Genomic DNA, 21,168 nt, shown 5'->3' on the forward strand with positions numbered 1-21,168 from the left:
TGGAGAAGACCTTGCTTGGATTGGAAGTAAATGCTGTGATGGTTGGACTCTCTCTAGCAAGGTGCTGGCTCCTGCCCCTGCTGTGATCATGGCGGCTATGCTGGGGGCCTGCTGGAAGTGGAGGCTGTCTGGATCACTGCTGAACACCTGCATGACGTTTTTATAAGGAAGGGCTGGAGATGGAACATGCAGTGATGATGCTGGATGGGACAGAGAGCAGCCCATGGGGAAAATGGAATTATATGAGGACCTGGAGCCCTGGGTGCACCCCTAGCACCTGCCTTGGCACTGGGCAAATCACTTCTCTCTGCCCTGGGCTCTGCTTTAAGCTGGCTGCAACCCATCATCTAATTGCAGTAGGTCCAACCCTTTCCCAGCCATCTCTGTTGCCTGTCCTGGGAGCAACCAGGAAAGGGGAATGAGAGGAGGAAAATAACTTGGGGAACGGCTGGGACACATTTGGGATGGGACGGGAGTGGGCTGAGGTCTCCAGCCAAAGGGAGGCAGCAGGACCCCAACCCCCCCGCAGTGCACCCCTCCACTATCCCTTGGCCAGAGCTCGGCTCTGCCTTTGCCTCCCCCATCTTGGCAACTCCCCCATTAGCAGCACCGCAGCACACAGGGATGTACAAAACAGTGAATGCTTTTTATTTTGCTGCTGGAGTGTAACCACCGTAATTTCATAAAACTCAAAAAAAGAGTGATTACTAAAAGGCATACATTTTTTTTTTCCTTTTTACACAAGACGTAAGTAAACAGACAAGTTTCTTTTTAAAAAGGTTATAAAGTGTCAAGATCCTATACCTCATCTGCATATTCAAAGTGATGCTGTCTGATACAAAAAGCATTGGGTATAATAATTTAGCTATGGCTCAGACCGAAAAAAAAAAAAAAAAAAAGTCATCTGGGCTTAATCTACATACTACTACGATTGCCCATGGAGTTAAAAAGGAAAATATGCAGTTCTTTGTTGCACAGAAAGAAACAGCAGGGAAGTCGAGAGTTCACTGGGAGATCATCGTCTAAAGGGAAGCCGAGCGCGGCGAAATGCACCCCCCCTCCCCGGGAATGTCTGCTAGAGCCTGCGAGCAGGACCACAGCCGGCCCGTGACCCCCCCGCTGCGCAAAGAAACCAGCCACATTTTTCTCCCACCAGACACTATCCCATCCAAATCCACCCGCCAAACTGCACCTACCCAGCCCGCTGGAAGCAAATAAGATATAAGACCCTGGAAACTGCATGGAAGTCACGAATCTCCCTGTGCGCTTTCCCACTGGGACTAATAAAAAACAAACAAACCCAATAAAAAAAAAAAAAAAAAGAAAACTACTCGTTCTATTGTAGATAGAGCAAGATTCTTTGCTTCCTCGGGAAATCTGTTACTCATAAACCTCCTCATCCGAAGCTCTCAGCCCAAGCACCACAGTGTCAGCCTTATTGCAAGACTCACAATGTGAATTTACAAATGTGAAGTCTTTAAATACATGTCACCAGACCTTTCTTATATAAAGAGCTGGCCATTTGTGATGGCTGTGTTGCCCTCCTTCCCACCGCTGCCCCACCACATGCTCCATCCGACTGGCAAACATGGAGAACAGAAGGGACACACGAGCCTCTTAACCGAAATGCAGATAAGAGCACACGTGTGCCACCGGTGAGAGGACACAACTACGAATTCCTGCTCAGATGTATTCCCCCATGTGAGGTTCAGCCATAGTTGATTCCTGGGCAAACCCTACCAGCTCTTGGTTTGATGGTCAGGGCATCTCTGCTTTGCTGTCCCTTGCGTCTCCAAAGCTCTGGCTACCAGTTTGGAGCCCTGTCCCTGCAAACTGTGGAAGGATGGTGGGTTTCCATCGAGTGCGTGAGGGAGGTGGATAGGGAGAGGAGGCATAAAATCCAGTTTGTGCCTTTGCTTCTGCAGAAAAGGGCAGGATGAGGTGGTAAATTTGTAGCCAAAGCCATGGGGGTGTCTGTTCCCCATGACATCTGACAAAACCCAATAGAGAGAAGCAGTAACAAAATTGGCAAATATGTCAGATTTTTAAGGCTCCCCTTTCAACGTCTTGGCATCTGGGGCAAAACAAGGATTAGCGTACAAGGACAGACCCCAAAACCAGCCCAAACCATGAGCCTTTGGTCTCTTAAGCCGCACTCTGGTGCCATGTGTCTACTGAGCTCCAACTTTTCCTCTTCCCCAACTGTCCCAAGATTTTTACAAGGGAACTGCGCTCTTTGTGATTTCTAACCCAAAACCTGGTTGGAAGACCCCTCAATTTCCCCAGCCTGTTATGTTTCTACAATCCTCTCTAGGCTGAAACATCGAGGAGCTGGTACCTCAGAGTTAGGAGCCAAATCCATATCAAAAAAATCCCAAGTATTTGTCAGTCCAACCCAGAGAAACCTTGGAGCAGGTTCAAGTCCTCCATGCAAGGACGGCAGCTCCTGGGCTGCCAAGGTGTCCTGTCCATGGAGCAGCACATCAGAGGTGACAGCAAGTTCCAGGGCAGGGTGGACATATCCATTAAAAAAAAGGAAAAAAGTAGGACAATTAAACCAGCACGGTTTGGGGCTTTTTTTTGCACTGACTCATAAAACTGAAGAGTATTAAGATGCTGCTCTGCCAGCCAGAGGTGCTCAGGATTTGGCCACATGGATTGTACCTGGTCAAGGACCGCTCTTACCCTAGAAGCTCCCTATTTTTAAGGTGGTTGGGTTGATGCTACATAAAGCGAAGGAGCACTGCAAAGCCTGTCCCACTCGTGTTCCCCAAAAACAAGCCCACCAAACTGAGATTTGAGTGTACTCTCATCAGAGGTCAGCACTGAGCACTTCCACCAACCCTGCATGGAGGAGGTGTAGAGTTCTGATGGTGAAAGGAGGCTGAGTTCAAGCCCCTCTGTCCCCATTCTGACCCCAACTCAAAAGCATCATGGCTGAAGCCCTGGACCGCTTGCCCTGGGCAATCTATCATCTGCCATGTGATGCTCCCATGAGCATGGGTGAGGAAAACATTTCTCCTCCTCTTGCCAGGGCAGAAACATCTCCAAGCCTGCAAAGCAACGATTCCCACTGCTTTGTCCTAAACTCTTCCCAAGTCATGGCACAGCCTGTTGTGACCGGGGAGCACATGGGACTGTGAGGTCTCCTAGCTAAGAGGGATTGGGGCTGTCCCCGTCCCAATGCCAAGCCACCTCCCACTGCCCTTGGGGACGAAGCAGCACCTATTTTAGCAGCAGGAGGATGCACCCAGGCAGGAAGGGGATGGTGACCCACCCAGCAGGACTGCTGTAAATACAGGATCAGGCTTTTTTATCAGCCCAATTTCTCACCCTTCCCAACCAATGCAGACCCCTTGAGCATTGCTGCCTTCTCCATGAGACATCGGAATCAACAGCCTGGAATGGGGCAGGAGAAACTCAAGGGACTGAGGGCTGTCCCACAGTGTGGAGGCTTGGACAGGCCAGAGGCGTGCAGTATGACGACTGGAGGGTCCCTACCCCACTCAGCACCACAGCCCATCCCAGAGGATGGCCACCCCTGCCGTGCAGTGGGACTGGCTCCCATGGGGAGAGGAGTGGTGCTGGAAACAGCTCCAAGCTCCTCCTCTGCCCACATTGTGGTGACATGAAGCTGTCCCCTACCCTTCTGCAGGTACCGAAAGTGTCTAACCAGCCATCCTCACCACTTATCCCAAGAGATGAACCCTCTGAAGCAAATCGCTGGAAAATCTACCCTTTGGAAGGCACACAAACCTTTGGAGATGCCCAACACGGGGCACTGAAGGCATCTCAAGTTGGGCAACCTAAAACCACGAGATGCTGGATGACTAGCCCTCTTTGCCCCAACAACTGCAATCCTCTGCATCTGAGGCAGCGAGCAGCAGTGAGCCCAAAGGATCCCTGGAGCATCCCTTGGGCCACACGTATGCCCTGGTGACAGTGGATGGCAGCCAGCTGTGACCCAGTGCCGGGGATCGGTCTGGGGGGACATGGGTCACCTCCCGGGCTCCACTGGGCAGCGATGGGAGAAAGAAAGGCCAGAGGACATGCGGAAGACAAACAGTTTAGTTTTTTTTAAGTTTTTTTTTTTTTCCTTTAATTAGCAAATTTCTTCTTATCCTCATCAAAAGAAAAAACACCCCCATGCCCCCTACGTGCCCACCGCTCCAGCTGCTGCAAGCATTCAAAGGCAGAAAGTTGTGAGATGTTTAATGTCCCAGCTCAGGGGTAGCTCTGAGTCCACCCCACCAGGGCACGCGCCGGGGGGGTTTCAGGGTGCCAGGCGCCATATTACAGATGTGGGAAAGGCAGGTGCAAAATTTGGTGACGTGCTCTTGCCAGGAGCACCCAAAATCCCTAGGAAAGCTGCAGCCCAGCCCCTCAGCCAGCAAATGCAGCGGTGGAGGAGACAGATGTGCCCTGAGATGCACATTGTGTCCCCAGGGCACCGCAGCCAGAATTGGGGTTTGCACCACAGCTCAGTGACGGGGACATGACAGGAAAGAACCCACCACCCTGTGCATTGAAATTGGAAGCTATAAATAAGAGCACCCCACACTTTGGGGGACCCAGTGCAGACCCTGCACCCTGGCAAAGCTGGGTGCCTCAAAGCCCTGCCAAGGTCCTCAGGTTTCCCAGCAAGCCCCCAACACACCCCATCTGCAGCATCCCGGCTGGCATCGAGGCAAAGGGGAGATGGTGAAGTGGCAGAAGGGCCAGGAGAAAGGGAATGGTGTTGGGGGGACTTAGCTCAGCCCTTCCTGTGGCCACAAGGCAGCACCAAGCTATGAGCCCCCTTCACCTCTCCCTGCTATCACCATCTTCCCCACTCCAAGGCCATTGCACCATCCCCACCTCTGTCCCTGCTGCTGCAGCCCTTATTTATAGGGAGGAGGTGGGAAAGGGTTTTTCTGGGGGTGCTCCAGCCCTCCTGCTCCCCATCCCTTCTCAGCTGGCACACCCCTGCCTGCATCACCCCAAACCAAGCACCCTTCGCCCATCCCTCTCAGTGCAACAGGAGGGAAAAGGGAGGAGGAGGAAGGTGATGAAGAACCGTCACGTGAACTCATTGCCTGCTAACGCCAAGAGTCAAAGGGCAGCTCTGCCTTCCCTCTTCGGGGCTGTAGCTGGAGAGAGCAGCCTTTTTCAGGGGTCCGGCAAGACGACCGTGCTGTGGGTGCTGGAACATGTTGGTGGTGCTCCATGTCCCCCCACCCCAGCCCTGGCAGTGGGGCGGCATGTGGGGTGCGTGGGGCTGGGTGAGGAGGTGAGGGGGTGGGATGCGTGCGAGTGCCCGGGTGTCTGTGTGCACGGATTTTGGCAAGAGGTCATTGAGGTTACATGATGCAGCATTTGTTCTTGTGGTTATGAGGGTCCTTAAAACGGAGTCTCTGCTTTGGTCGGTATTTTTCCAAGTACGTCAGCTGCTTGCTGTTGATGGCTCCTCTACGCTTCCTGTCGAGACAGAGAAGGGCCGGCGCAGTCAGCAGTGTGGCCAGAGAAGACTCCCCCCACCATGAACCCAACCCCATTGGGGTGCTGAACCCCCCTGCCTGGAGCAGGAAGGGAATTTGGAGGCTGTGGCTGTGTGCATCCTCCACCCACCCCAGCAGCACTTCCTTCTCATCCGCCCTGCGTGTCTCAGGGCATGGAGCTGGGGAGAAAACATGTGGGGTGGCTGCCAGAAGCAGGGTGCCTGCCAGAAGCCTCCCAGGGATGCTCCCAGCTGCTGGTCCAGCCTCCTGCAGCCCTGATGCAAAGGTACAGGGTGCTTGATGCCAGCCATGCCTGCAACAGGGGAGATTCAGACTGGACATCAAGAAAAAATCTTTCCCAGAAAGAGTGGTCAGACAGTGGAATAGGCTGCCCAGGGAGGGGGTGGAGTCACCATCCCTGGATGTGTTTAAGGGTCGTTTAGACGAGATGTTGGGGGATGTGGGGTAGGGGAGAACTTTGTAGAGTTGGGCTGATGGTTGGACTCGATGATCCCAAGGGTCTTTTCCAACCTGAATGATTCTGTGATTCTGTGATCTCTCTTTTCCTCTGCCAAAGGAGAGAAAAGCAACTCCAATGCCCTCAAAAGACCCCGTGACAAGCCAGATCTCTTCATTCCCTCAGAGCGGGGCAGTCTTCTTCCCCAACACCGAAACGCTGCTCAACTTACTGTCGTATGAACTGGATGGCGTCTTCGTACTTCATCCCGCTCTCAATCAAGGCCAGTGCGACGAGGACGGGAGCGCTGCAAGGCAATGGCAGTGGCTGTCACTCCCCAAGTCATGCAGCCCAGAGGCTGACATCCTGTCCCGGGGCAGGGGACTGTAATGGTGGCATCACGGGCAGTTATCAGCCTTGGCTTTTACGTTTGTAATTTCTTGCCATTTGGCTGCCAGCCACTGCCCCAAGGAGCATTTTGGGGTAAGACCCCTAGGACGGGGCTGGCAGCTGTTTGCTGCTCTTCTAATGAGCATTTGGAGGCAAATCTATCGGAAAAGTGGATGTAAATACACATGCAAAACCTGACCCGTGGCAGGGGGAGCAGCAAAATGCAGCAGCTCTCAGAAAGCGTCAGCTCCCGGTTGTAGCAGGAGGCATTTTGCAATATTTCCACGATGAGCTCTTAGCAAAACAGCCGCAGGGCAGTGGCAGCACAGCACCGAGCAAGGCGGGTGTGTCCCCCCCCACCCCGGTGCCCAGGATTTGGCCATAAGAACTGCGAGGAGAAGCTCAGGCAGCAGAGCCCCCCCTCAACACCTATTCCCACTAAGGTTTTACTGCATGCAAAAACCCTGCTCAAAGGGGGACTGGGGAAGGGAGGGAGGAGAGCCGGCATGGTTTTCTCTCTTCTCCCTTCATGGGCGGGGTGGCAGCTGGGGTGCTGGGCTCCAACTTACCGCCCCAGGCCAGCCACGCAGTGCACGGCCACGCAGCAGCCGGGATCTTCGCAGAACTTGGTCTTCAACAAGTTGAGCCAATCTTCCACTATCTTGCTGGGAGGAGGCGCTCCATCATCGAACGGCCAATCCTGCAAGGCCGGGGCAAGGTCAGGGGAGGGAAAAACTACTCTCAAGATACTGGGGAAAAACTCAGGGGATTGCTTTTTACTCAGGGCAATGGTGTTTGGGACCTTGGCAGCAGGGAGGTGGATGCGTGTGCCAGGAACAGGGCTCACAGAGCAGCTCTGTGAGGGATGTAGGGAGTTTTGTGGCACCATCCAGCATGCAGGAATCCCCTGGCCGCTTTGGCTCAGGGTTTGCAGCTGTACAAGTCTAGGTCTGAGGTCCTCCTGTCTCGTAAGGACAGGCTCAGCCTTCAGGAGCGCCTACAAGATCTGCAACATGGTCCCCATGTCCTCCTGTCTCTGCAGACCAGGGTGGCCATTGCCTGTCCCATTCAGATGACCACACTGAGCTTCAGGGCGATGCAATTCCCATCGTCCCCCCCGCCAGCTCCTGTTCTAAATCCAGTGCTTGGGAGCACAAAGACACTTTGCAGGAAGTTTGAGCAAAGGTGGCTTGGCAATGGCTGAAATCTCAGGGCCCAATGTGGTGATGAAATTCAGCTTGATGCAACACATGGAGGGGAAGGTGAACACACAAGGCCTGAAAAGATGCTCTGGGAACCCCCTAACACAGCCCTAGAGAGAGCTGAAGGGAGGGAAGGAGACAGACCCCTCCAAACGGGGCCGTTTAAGCAGAATCCTTCAGGAAAGGCTCTTAAGGGACAAAAAAAAAAGCCCATCTTCTTCCAAGCTTCATCCTCAAGCTGCAGGGTCTCACCATCAGAGCTCAGTGATGAAATGGGTAAAATGGGTGCTGCATTAAGCACCCCCTGGCCCTGGACTCTGCTACGGGCAAAAAGTGTGTCCCCCCTTGCCTGTGACTGCTGCAGCAGTTTGGGGAAAGGAAGGTCTCTCCCCATGGGCACTGGCAGGCAGTTGAGGCTGCACATCTCTCCCAAAATGGTGATTTCTCTCCCAAAATGGATTTGGCAGGAGGAGCATGGCCACTGGCTACGCAGCAGTGGGAGAGAGGGACAGGCAGGGGAGCATCACTTGGAGGGGATGTGGCGTGGTGAGCCCCGGTGGGTGGGAAGCACAGGGCCATAATCCTCGTGCTTGAGGAGTGAGTCACTAAGCTGCTGTGCTGGAGTCATCCTTGGTGTAAGATGGCAAAAGAAGCTGCTGCACTTCAGTGTCTGAACAGGTAACGTGATTTCAGTTGGGCTTTGCTAGGAAAGGAGCACGCTGGGCATCAGGGTATCCTAATGCTTGACCAGCCCACCCTGCACAGCCTGTTGTGTCCTGCAAGACCATCCCCTCCCCTCCCCGTGGTGCTCGGAAAGCACCACTTCAGCTATGAGCACAGGGCACTGTGCCTGCACTGGGGGTGACACACCATACCATAAAATCATCAATTCATAGAATGGTCTGAGGTGGAAGGGACCTTCAAATATCATCCAGTCCATCCCCCCTGCCATGGGCAGGGACATCTTTCACTAGACCAGGTTGCTCAGAGCCCCGTCCAACATGACCTGGAACACTTTCAATGATGGGGCATCCACAACTTCTCTGGGCAACCTGTTCCAGACTCACCACCCTCATCATAAAAACTTTCTTCCTTATGTCCAATCTAAACCTACCCTCTTTCAGTTTAAAACTGTTACCCCCTGTCTTGTCACTACAGGCCTTGGTAAAAAGTCTTTCACCCTTTCTTATAAGCCCCCTTTCCATATTAAAAGGTTGCAATAAGGTCTCCTCAGAACCTTCTCATCTCCAAGCTGAACAACACCTCTCTCAACCTTTCTCCACAGCAGAGGTGTTCCAGCTCTCCGACCATTTCCATGGCCTCCTCTGGACAGGCTCTAACAGGGCGGTGTCCTTCTTACGTTGGGGCCCCAGATCTGGACACAGCACTGCAGGGGGGTGTCTCACAAGTGCAGAGTTAAGAGGGGGAGAATCCCCTCCCTCGACCTGCTGGCCACACTGCTCTGGATGCAGCCCAGGACACGGTTGGCTTTATGAGCTGCAAGCACACATTGCCAGCTCATGTCCCATTTTTCATCTACCAGTATTCCCAAGTCCTTCTCCGCAGGGCTGCTCTCAATCTATTCATCACCCAGCCTGTACTGATACTGGGGATCACCATGACCCATGTGCAGGACCTTGCACTTGGCCTTCATAAACTTCACAAGGTTTGCACAGGCCCAGTCCTCAGGACTGTCCAGGTCCCTCTGGATGAGATCCTGTCCCTTTAGGGTATCAACTGCACCACTCAGCTTGGTGTCATCTGCCAACTTGCTGAGGGTGCACTCTATCCCACCGTCTACATCACTGATGAAGATATTAAACACTGTTGGTATATCCAATACAGTATATCCATCCTGCACCATAAACCTTCCTACGGTGAAAACCACCCAGTGTCGGCTCTCTGGCAGGATTTCTGCCCCATCTCCGAACTGCTGGAAGAGCTGACAAGCAGATGTCCATGGCACAGGACACCCATGTCTGGCACAACTTAGTAACTGCCATCAGCTTTAGAGATTGCTCGGGATCCCCCGCGGCACACAGAAGAGACGAAAGCAACGGAGGCACCCAAACCACCCAGGGAGCGTGTCCAGGACGGGACCACCGTACGTGTGGGCACTGTGGCTGCAGATGCTGGCACCCAGGCACACACCAGAGTCAGGCCTTGACTAGCTTGTGCCTATTCCCCAAAGAAAGGGATTAGGATATATAGTCTGTATATATAGATATATTTGATACAGGTATACATAGAGATACCTCCCCAGCTGCATGGATACATCGAGGTGCTGGAGCGAGTGCAGAGGAGGGCAATGAAGCTGGGGAAGGGCCTGGAGAATAAAGCCTGTGAGGAGTGATTGAAGGAGCTGGGACTGTTTAGTTTGCGGAGGAGAAGGCTGAGGGGAGACCTCATCACTCTCTACAGCTCCCTGAAAGGACATTGTAGAGAGGTTGGTGGTGGTCTCTTCTCACAGGTGATTAGTGACAGAACAAGGGGGAACGGCTTTAAACTGCAACAGGGGAGGTTTAGACTGAATATTAGGAAAAAATTCTTCACAGAAAGAGTGGTTAGAGAGTGGAATAGGCTGCCCAGGGAGCTGATGGAGTCACCATCCCTGGATGTGTTTAAGGGTTGTTTAGATGAGATGTTGGGGGATATGGTGTAGGGGAGAACTTTGTAGAGTAGGGCTGATGGTTGGACTCGATGATCCCAAGGGGCTTTTCCAACCTGAATGATTCTGTGATTCTGTGATCTATCCATAGATACACCGCATATAGATATCTCTCTATATGATATACCTTATACAGTTTCTATATAGTAATAGAAACTTATTATAGAAGCTATATAGTTTCTGTAGTGTCTTATATAGTTTATATATCTAGGATATTGGTATCTCCCTATGTAAAACATATCCTAGATATAGATATCTCTCTATATAATGTATGTAGAGAGGTATGTATATCCTAGATATAGAAACTCAGATGGGAGGACTCCAGTCAGAAACAGGGTAGAAGGCAGAATGCGATGTGTAAGCAAGCAGATATGATATCCTACATAGACTCTATATGTAAGATACAGCTATCTTTCTTTGTAAGATACATCCTATAGAGACACAGCATCTACATCGAAAGAGATCTGCATCTGGAGGATCTGAATCTAGAGGGAAAGCGGATCTATTACCTACCCATATCGCAGAGGATCTAGGATATAGCTCTCTTTATATATAGGATATACACTATACAGCAAGAGCTACATCGAGAGGACCTAAACACGGAGGACCACCCTAGGAGACACAAGGCACTTCCAAACCCTTTCCTAAATAACGAGCAGAGCCTCACTTTCCAGCTGGAACTGAACTCCCTGGCAGGGCAATCACGCCTGACATCATCTCCAATTACTTATCAGCCAAGATGCAGCCCAGGCAGCTGCCTGCTCTGCCTCCTTGCCTCTTCCTGCTTGCTGCCTCCTCCCTTTCATCCCCCAGAGCTGCACCAGCCAGCTGCTGGAAGAGCAAAAAACCCGAACTCCCCCCCTCAGCTCCCACCCCGGATAAGATAACGCTGGGGGTAACGGGAACCACGCGCATCTTCCACGTGGGATCAGGCGCTCTCATCCCCTGGATACTTTAAAGCCTGAGCGACAGGCAGGGAAGGCAGCTGCCGACTCAACCGTATGAGTCACAGTTTCGGGTGCGTGGGCAGCGCTTTCTTTTTTTAAAGCACCAGCCCCATCTCAGCCCAGGGAGCGGGGAGCTCGCCTGCCTCACCCCGAGGAGGATGTTGGGGTTTAAATCCTGCTCCCGGACAAGCGTGATGCTGCTTTGGCCCATCTGACCTGCACGGTGTGTAGCAGACCCCGGGGACAGGGGTATTTAAGCAGGGGGGGGCCATCCTGCCGCCCACCTACCATGACAGTGATGCCGTCCTTCTCCAGGGGGGTCTTGTCATATGTCACTTCGCACACTCGCACAACCGTGGTGGCACCATATTTCTTCAGGTCCTGGAGAGGGAAGGAGAAGGAGGGGTCTGAAAAAACCCTGCCAGTTGCACCCCAGAAAACTCCAACACATCCGAGCCCTACTACAACCACACAGACCACTATGGACCCTAAAACAGTACCATCCCACATCTCTGGACCCTCAAGCGAACCCCCTGTGGTCCATCCAGCCTGGGAAGCACAAGGAAACATGAAATCTCAGGGCACCAAAGCCGTGTGGCCACAGTAGGATTTTTACTCTCTCTTTTACTGTTTTTTTTAACTCTTTTACACAATAGGATTTACACTCCTTGGAGTCACTAGCGCCATTTATTTTTAAGCCCTGACAGCCACACCAGCAAGGACTTTACACCCCAGGCAAAGAAACATCCCCGACACGGGCACAAGTCCCCTGAAAGGAGAAATTATTTGTGCCCAGCGAGGTTGCAACTCCTGCTGCAGAAATGCACAGAGGCGGCTGGGGGGGGTGTCGTAGCGCATCCTGCCGACCGTGCTCAGCATCTTGCAGATGGCTCAGGGGCTCCTTCTTGACCTCATTGTCGTATCCCATCATCACTCCAACGCGCTGCAGGCCTGGGTGTGGGACTTGGTCTGCTTCCAGCGTGGCTTATCGCCCGCCGCAAGGATTGCTCCCGGATTACATGCCAGCGTACCAGCCCCGTCGAGCACCCTGTGAGATCATCCCCTTCAACGATCCATCTCCTTCGTTCCCCGTGTGCGCCTGCCAGACCATGGCAAACCCCCACACACTTGGCAGTTTGTCCAAAAATTCAAAAGGTTGGAGGAAAGGGGAATTTCTCCCCCTTCCCACTGGTGCTGTCCCCATCACCTCGCACACAGCGTGCAGGGTATGGGGGGTGGCTGTCCCCAGATTGCAATCACCTTCCTGCAGCTCTCCGAGCCGGTGGTGCTCACGTGTTTTTTTGGGTGTGGACTGGGCTGGGGGGGTTTCCTTGAGCTCGGAGGATGCCTCTGATGCCAGCACATTGGACCTCAACGTGGTTTAAGTCTAAGGCAAAAACCCTTTGCCAGGCTCATGCGCAGCCCCAGGTCCACTCGCGAAGGCAGTAACATCCCAAACCAACTCCTTGTAAACAGAAGCCGCTTGTGCTGGCTCGACTGAACCTGCAGGACATGGTGTTTCCCCCAGGCATTGACAAAAAGAGCAAGTAGAAGCCTTTTTCCCCGGACCATGGACACGCATCCATTAATCCCCCACTACCTCCCAGCTGCTGCCAAGGCTGGAGGCAGCGCTCCCACGCAGGGCAGCATTGCTGGCTCATGCAACACAGAGCCCTCCAACTCCTTGTGCACCGCCTAACACACTCCGGGCATTGGAAAGATGCTGGGACCTAATTGAGGTGCAGGGAGATGCGTGCATCCATGTGCATCACTGCAAAGCCCCTTGACGTGATGTGTTGGTGGAGCTGGCAGGGGATGCAACAGCAATGGGGAAACTCTGTTCCATCTCTGCTGTGCCCAAACACCATACTTGGGGTCCTCCAAAACAACCTACCCCAAAAAATTGTCGGTGATTGTACCCACTGCCCTGGGAAGCCACGGGGAGCTGTGGTACCAAAGAGGATGTGCCACTGCCTCAACCGACACAGGACTGATCCCTGTTGCACCTCAACATCATCTTTTAGCCCCAAAACACACATCTGGGTCCCAGTCCCCCACTTCCAGCCTCCCCTCCTTACCTCCAAGAAAGTACTGAGCGTGGCATTGGTGGGGTTGTGGGTGATCAGGAACCTCATGTTTTTGTAGCAGACCTCCACCGGCGCAGGGCGGTTCATCCGGGCCATGGTGGGATGGGAGGAGGGTGAGGTGGTGTTGACAGCAGTGGGGGGAAAAAACCCAAGGAAAGTGTGGTGTGGAGGGGGAAAAAAAACCAACAACAACCCCTCTGCGCTTAAAAAATAAAAATAAAACGGGATCGAGAACTCAATATACAGACTTGTGCAAATAATCCCAGCTCCTGGGAGCGCGCTGGCTTCCTCGACACACCGCAAGCCCCCCGGGGGAAAAAGCCAGATGGGAAAAAATAATATTAATGATAATAATAATAATAATATTAATAATAATAATAATTAAAAAAAAAATCCCTTTGCTGTAGTGTCGGTGTCCTCGGCGTGTGTGCGGCGGCGAGTGGCTGCTGCCTCCGGTGCCGCACGCTCCCTGGCTCTCTAGAAAGGCCTCTGCATATGGGGGGGTGGTGGTGGCGGGAGGGTGACCCCCGTCACGTTACCCCATCGGGGTATGTGGAGTACTTGGGGGCGGCACGGGGGGCCGGGAGCCTACGGGGCGGCGTCGGCGGCGTCCGGCAGCGGTCCCTCGCTGGGGCGATCCATGCACGGGAGCCTTGAATGGTTGAGTCGGAGGGTTGGGATGCCGGGCGAGATGAGACGAGGCGGCCGGGCGCTGCTTCACGGGGCGGGCTGCCGGGGGCTGTGGGGCTCAGAGCTGCTCCTCAGCACCTCCATAAATCCCAGCGGAGAGCGAGGCTGCAGGGGAGGGAAAGGGAAACAGGGCGATGAGGATGGCCTCCTCGCCAGGCTGGTTCAGGGGGGGACACGGTGCCCCCGAATGCACCAGCACTCACTGCTTCTCATACAAACATCCCTGACCACGCTCATCTTCGCAGGAGACTGTAGATTAGAAAGTGAGGTGGTATTTAAAGAAAAAGCTGAAATATCATCCAAAATATTACTGGAAAGCCAGGGGGGCAACTAACATTTACCCCGCAAAAGGAAAACAAACATAGCAGGGAAGGAGTCTGCTGTCATGCCACCCATCATCAGCACCCAGCTGGTGTATTTAAGCTCCCAAGCCACGCCAGCTGACCCTCCTAGCACCCATCCTGTCCCCCCAGACCTCACCTTTGTGTCCTCGAAACACACAGCGAATATTTCTGCCCCAAATGCAGCGCTCTGCCCAAAACCAGCTGCTGCTGCCCCTAATCGGCCACATGCTCCCGGCGCTGCTGGAGCGGCTAATGTTCACCAAATGCACCTCTAATGCTCTTAGGCAAACTAAGCCGCCCGCAAATGAGCTTTCTTGGGGAGGGGGGGAGCAGAGGAGGGGGTTGTGGGTGTGCAGTTTTGCCAGTGTTAGTGATGGATGTGTCTCCCTGCTCGCTCATCTGCGTCCCCATCGCTGCCAGCACATCACTCCCTATGAAGTACCCTGGCCTTGCAACCTGGGGCATCTTTGCAATGGGAAGAATTAAAAAAGAAAATCGATTCCCACTGTGGAAGTGCCAAAACCCAAGAAAGGATGGCCCCGGGGGAAGGCAAGGGTGCTGCCAGCCCCTCTCGGAGATGAGGGAAATGCAGCACTTCCCAGGGTCGTTACCCGCCGGACTCTTGTTTTGAAGCTGGTCCCTTCCCTGGGTCAGCAGCTGCTTAGCGCCACACGGCCGGAGCCTCAAAATAGACCATAAGCACATAAGTAACCCGAGCTGGGCCAGCATGCAACCCCTCACCTCTCCTCCTGATGCCCCAGAGCCCAGAAAATTCCCCCTCCGGGTCGTTTTATCCTGATGCAACAAGACAAGGTGGGAGTAGGGAGGTGCACTGAGCACTGACCAGCTCATCACACCAGCTGGATGCTGTTGCTGGGCTCCTCCATGTTTGAGCAACATTTACAACCCGCTCGCCAGCTCCTGCTTCACCAGCAGTCCCCAAGAATGAAAAAATCAAATAGCAAAAATTCAAATAGCAAAGGGGAAAAAAAGCCAGGCAAGTTGGCAAGGGGATGTGTGGCAAGGGGACATGGGGCCACTCTCTTAAACGTGCCCAGCTTGGCTGCTAAATTCATGGACTTTCCTGCTGGCAGGGCACTAATTATTTATTATTGGCAGCACGTGCGAGTCCTGGTGCACACTGAATCTCCATGCCCGTGGTTTTACAGCCAAGATTGTGGAAAGGAGCTTAGAGGGGGCTAGGTGCTGGAAAAGGGCCAAAACTCAAGGGGATTCCAGCACTGAGCCCTCCCCAGCTCCTCTGCAGACCCTTGTATGTTCCTGTCCCCCTGAGTTGCCCCAAACTCCCTTGCAAATCATGTCTCATCGCTCCTGACTTTTTTTTTTTTTTCCCCCATAAAAACATCAGGTAATGCTACCCCAGAGACCTGCAAGGATGCTCTGCGAAGGGACATCCCAGGGGGGAATTTCCAGCCCTCATTGAGAAAATCAGATTTTACCACCCAATGGAGCCTGGAAGCTTGGCTGAGGGATGGGAGCGAGGCGAGAGCAGCCTCACAGCAGCATTTTGGGTCTGATTCAGAGTAGCTCCGGCCCCAGGTGATGCTGACCCCCCCCCCCCCCCCAGGGCAGCTCACCCTCCCCAGCTGGACCATGGCAGCTGGGACCTTTGCTCAAAGCTTGCAATGTTCCTGCAAGATGGAATGAGAAACCTGCTCTCCCCCTGGGCTTGATATGCTTTTCCAGAGGCGTTCCCACCCACCTCTTTGCTTGTGGGGTCTGCTCACCCCTGAGATGAGCTCACCATGGCTGGGCAACAAATGGTATTCCTGGAGGATAATTTTGGGCTGGTTTTGGCTATGTGGCTCCTACAGGTCCAGCCACTGAGATGCAGGCCAGTATGGCCACGAAAAGAGCAAGCAACCCAGCGAGTGAAAGAAAAACCTGCTAGCAACCTCCTCAGAAAGCTTCTTCCTTCCTTCTTTATTCACTTTAAGGAAAAAAGAGGTTAAAACCCTCTAAAGGGGTGGGAGGTGGGAGGGATGGGCAGCCACACATGCCTGCTCGAAGAGAAGAGCTGTTGGAAAGCAGGTATTGCCTCAAATCATCCCTTTGCAAACCCAATTTCTCTGAAGTGAAGGACCTGAGGATCTTCTGCTTTTAACGACTTCAGCTCTTGGCTTTTTCAGCTTCAACCATGTTTAACGACATCATTCCTTCTGCCCCTTTGGGCTCGACGCACTAGCATGAGAGGTGCTTGCAGTGCACAATGAAAAGCAGCAAAAAATAACTTTTTCCCCTCCAAACAACCTCATACCCCGTTTTAACTGGCCGTAGGGTCATATTAATACAAACTGTGCCCATGTTTAACCATGTCCTGGATTAAAGCCACCCGCTGAGCAACCCTGCGGGACTGTGAGCCACTGTGAGCACCACCACCAGCATCGCACGCCGGGAGCGCTGCTTGCTCCCCATCGTCATCTGACACACGGTTCATGCTCCATTGGCACTTTGGATCCCATATAATTTTTTATTGGCTTGGGTGTGTTCGCTGCCAGTAACGGAGGTTCACTGGGAACTGCCTGTGTACGAGAACAGCGACTTTCCCACAAGGTCTCCTCTGCAGTGGAAGCATTTCAAGTATTTTGGCAATTGCACGTCCCGGCAATTCAGCCCCGAAGCCCATAAATCCCTAATGGATATTCAATCACAAATCATCCCCAGCTTTAGAGGCTGTGATGCTGATCACCATATTAAGCATGGCAGAACAATGTGGAAAAGGGTATTTCGGCTAGTATTAATAACCTGCCAAGTGATAAACATCCTTTTGACTTGAGTGCTACAGGGGATTTGGATGAAGCACCTGAGGACACAGTAGGAAGCCCTGGATGAGGATGCTCAGCAGTGCAGGGCTGGTATTTCAGGCTCAAACCCATCAGGGTGAAGCCTGGTGAAGGAAATCCAGCATGGAAGAGCTGGGTACCCTGCTGCCACCATACCCCTGCCATGCCCAAGGCCAGGGAGGGGTGGGGACCACCTCCCCACAACGTGCCTATCACCACCACCCCAACACCTGCAAGCTCATCTCAAAGCTTCTCCGGCAACACTTGCCTTTGAATTTCCACAAGTATTAATGCAACATTATGAGCTTCTTCCTTGCAAAGCCCCCAAAAGACACACATACCATGCAAGTCACAACGATGTTTTTCACCGTGATTGTGGAAATTTCTGGTTCTTCCACAAGAAGTTTTGCAGCCAAGAGCCCAACAAGGATGCAGGGCGAAGGCACTCTGGTGTGACAAGAGAGTGATGGAGGATGCTAGTCTTGGGGATGGAGACCACCGAGCCATCACCTCCCTGCCTACACTCCAAAGTGGAGGGGATCACGGGGCTCTCCTAATGATTCCTCTGCAGCACGGCAGCTCCGTTACACATACCCTGGCCTCATCCCAGCCGTCCAGGGACAGAGCCTGCAACAGCACGGATGAGGCTACTCTTCCTCCCGGCACATTCATGCAAAATAAAGGCCAGGTCTTCTTCACTGCAGTTAATGAAAGGGCTTGGCTGGAGCAGTGAGCAGATGCCAGACCTGACGGCTATACTGCTGGTACTCGGGCTAGCGGGACGCAGCTTGTGAAGTCAGGTTTTCCTAAACACAGCAGCTCCCAAAGCAAAGGAAAAGGAAGCTTGCAGAGCCAAATTGTCGCTCCATGTGGGCTTTAGCAGCGGGACTTGGAACAAAGGCTCTTACTCACCCAAACAATATGTATCTTACCCGTATATAAATATAGCTATCTCCTGAGTGAGCACATCTCACGTTCAAAGTTCACCTTCAGAAAAATCTAACAAAACAACCATCTGTGTTACATTTGCTTGACCTCTCTCCTGGTTTCAGCCCACGCAGCAAGACACCGGCCAGCTCTTCCCCCTGATGGCTACTCAAGTCCTACTCCCCCTGCTCCCAACCCCACAACAAGTATTTCCATCACCCTGAAAACTAGTAGTCCCAGTTATTACCACGTAGCAGTTGTGCACACACCTACTACCACTGCCATGTCTGACCACAGCAAGCAGGTCCACGAGGCTTGCTTGCACACGTGGGGACGCCCACCAGCACCACCACTGCTGTCACCACTGCCACCAGCACCACTGCCAGGAAGGACAGGTCCCAGGACACAGAGAGCCACAGTGCCATCCCCAGCCTGCGACCGCAGCCAGGACCCGGCCAGAGGAAAGCCAACACACTGAGATTTCCTCCGGCTGCATCCGTGCGGAAGGAAACAGGAAAGGTCCAGGAGAGCGATGGAAACAAAACACACCGCAGGAGCTGGTGTCTGGAGGCGAGAGGTGTAAGCGGCCACCAGCACGTCCTGCTCCAGGTGCAGAGCTGGAAAGAGCAGACAGGGATGCCCTGAAAAAGCCGTGCCGGGTACGGTGGGAGGTGGTGGTGGCTACGGTGTATCTGCTGCTGGGAGCAGAGCAGCGCCCAGTACTGTCTGCTGGGAAGCATTGTAGGGTTTTTCCTCCAAGGGGTTATTTTTTTGTTTGTTTCTTTTGCCGCAGGGGATGTTTTCTGAGCAAAATGTCGAGGAGGATTAAGATTGCATGGGTGCAGAGCAAGAGCAACGGGGAGCTCTCAGCAGACCGCCAAAATGCACCTGCAAGATAAACCAGGTCGTGCATCTTCTGCCACATCCTTTCTGGTGCGTGGTAAACGCTGGCTAACGCATAAATTGGCAGAAAAGAGCCATATGGCCCCTGGTTTTATAGCTCCGGTCAGCTTTAAGGAGTTTGGTGGTATTTGGGCAGTGGGGAAAGACGCTGGCATGATGTTGGCATGGAGATTTGCAAGCAGGAGGCACTCAGGAAAGAGGGAGGAATGGGGGAGATGAGGCAGCCAGAAAGATGGATAGAAAGACAAGTACAGTCTTCCCAGCACTGTGCAAAATGGGAATGCACCGGAGGCCCTGGTAACATGATCGCCCCCTTTTTATCTTTTATTTGTACCTTTTTTCTTTGAAGAGAGGCTGAGGTGCAGTGTGGAAAGTGCCTAAAACAGCCCTGTGGAAGTTGGTTTTCCCTCTTGCCCGCTTTGGTGCCGGTCCACAACCCCGATGGGACATGGACCCTGTGCTGACACAAGGATGCCTGTGATGGCCACTGGTGCCAGGGCTGCCTCTCCGGTCCAGTGCTCGTGGGGCAATGCCGTGGAGGAAATGCAAGATGCTCCAGGCACCCCTTGAACAGCCCTTTAGCTGCAATTTCAGGTCTTCCCCTCATATGCAACCCCCAAGCAGCTCGAATTCAAGGTGTGCACAGATCGCATTTTTTTTTAACCTAACTCCTTCTTGCACTGTAAGAGATTCAGCCACCAGAATAAGCTCATAAAAAACACAAAAAAGCACCAAACGTTCAGCACAGGGAGGAAAAGGACCCTCCCCAGCCAAACACAGTCCCCCACCCATTCCTCCCACCCTGTCCCCAGCAGCAGACAACTCACAGGCAGCCGGCAGCAGCCCCGCTCACAGAGAGATCCTGGTTTTATGATCCGGGATATCCCCTCTGCCGCCTTCCCCCAGCAGCCACAAGGAGCTCGCAGCCGTGGTGCCGACGTCAGAAGCTTTTCCTGGCTTGGATTTGAAGGGAAAGGAGGAAAAAAAAAAAAAAGAGGGGGGTGGAAGAGAGGCCAACTCCACGGGGAGAAATAATAGCAGGCTTTGGGCTGGCTGCCTCCCAAATCTGCAGAGGGTGTGCCCCAGAGGGGGTTTTTTGAGGGGGTGAAAGCCTCGGTCGTTTGGGGACGGCCAGTCCCCACGCTCTGGTGCCCAACGCACAGGGAAGTCAGGCACCCCAAATACTGGGGGTCAGCTCGCCCCTATCCTTCAGGGATTTCTTTTAGCCAGAGGAATCAGGAAAGAAAAGCAATTCTGCATCTGATGGGGCATTTCCAGGCTTCCTGCCTTGCTCAAAAGCATCCTTGGAAAGAATAAAATCCCAAAGCAGCATTCTCACCCCAAAACACACATAGGGGGGTCAACTGAGCCCAGTGGTCCCCCCCAACAACTGCCACCACCACGTGCCTCTCCCACCCCGAATCTCTGGCTCAACCGAACATCTGCTCATCTTTTCTTGTGGTTTCTCGCACCATTTTGAGAGAATTTAATACTCGTGGCAGGTGTCTGAATGGCAAAATGCAGGGCAGGGTGTGGGGGGGGATGCTTCTTATGGGGGATGCACCAGGAGCATGGGCAGTGGCAGCTCCCTGGCAAGGGCATGGTGGGGCTGTTGTCACCTCCCTTTCAAAGTACAGTTTGAGCCTGTGCCGGGGAGGCTATTTCTGGGAGAGGTGCAGCCTGCATTTAGATTTTCCACTGCCTCCCCCAGCACTGGTGTTTTGGCCCCTGGTCTTCAACTGCCCCTTTTTCCACCGGACCTGAACTTTGTTATTTCACATGTCCCCAGTGAGTGGTGGCATCCCGATGTGAAGATGTCCCTATGCCATGGGGTCCTACCTCCTCGTCAAACAAACAGCAGCCCTGACCAAAGGGCACTGCCAGCCTTCTCTGCGTCATCGCCGTGTCTTGCACAACTCCCAACGCCAACTGCCTGCGGTGGCTTTGATGGACAATTGCTGACAAAGAAGGGGGCTCGAGGGGACTCAGTCTATCTAGCGGGTGGATTTCGATCTGCATAGTGTTGAAAGTACTCCCTGCTCCATGACATGCTGGGGATGGCAACACAGGAGAGAAGAAAACATGCTCTGGCTGTGATGAGCTCCATGGAAAGGTCTTCTCTGGTGGCATCAAGCTATATCCAGCATTGATCAGAGAAGCCAAGCTCTGGAGAAAGGCAAGTCTTCCACAGCAATGGCACCAGGTTGAGATGTGGTTTGTGGGTCCCTGAGCTTCCTTCACAATCCACACCCTGAGCTCTGAGGGGCTGTCT

The 21,168-nt window shown here is 53.2% G+C and overlaps 1 protein-coding gene across 2 annotated transcripts in view; it reads right to left on the reverse strand.

Moving 5' to 3' along the window:
* Window positions 1–627: 627 nt before the first annotated feature.
* Window positions 628–21,168, reverse strand: part of PTP4A3 (protein tyrosine phosphatase 4A3) — a 45,243-nt gene continuing 24,702 nt past the window's right edge. The window contains exons 1-6 of one of the 2 annotated variants that reach the window (XM_074888959.1): window positions 14,399–14,493; window positions 13,220–14,023; window positions 11,430–11,522; window positions 6,894–7,024; window positions 6,167–6,241; window positions 628–5,457 (exon numbers count right to left, since the gene is read on the reverse strand). In XM_074888959.1, the coding sequence (XP_074745060.1) occupies window positions 5,340–5,457; window positions 6,167–6,241; window positions 6,894–7,024; window positions 11,430–11,522; window positions 13,220–13,324 (522 nt within the window). In that variant the 5' untranslated portion in view covers window positions 13,325–14,023; window positions 14,399–14,493 and the 3' untranslated portion in view covers window positions 628–5,339. Of the gene's footprint in view, window positions 5,458–6,166; window positions 6,242–6,893; window positions 7,025–11,429; window positions 11,523–13,219; window positions 14,024–14,398; window positions 14,494–21,168 lie in introns of those variants that run through there. The other variant, XM_074888947.1, reaches the window with a different exon arrangement.

The sequence above is a fragment of the Strix uralensis genome, chromosome 1, assembly GCF_047716275.1.
Source record: "Strix uralensis isolate ZFMK-TIS-50842 chromosome 1, bStrUra1, whole genome shotgun sequence".
Taxonomy (NCBI): Eukaryota; Metazoa; Chordata; class Aves; order Strigiformes; family Strigidae; genus Strix; species Strix uralensis.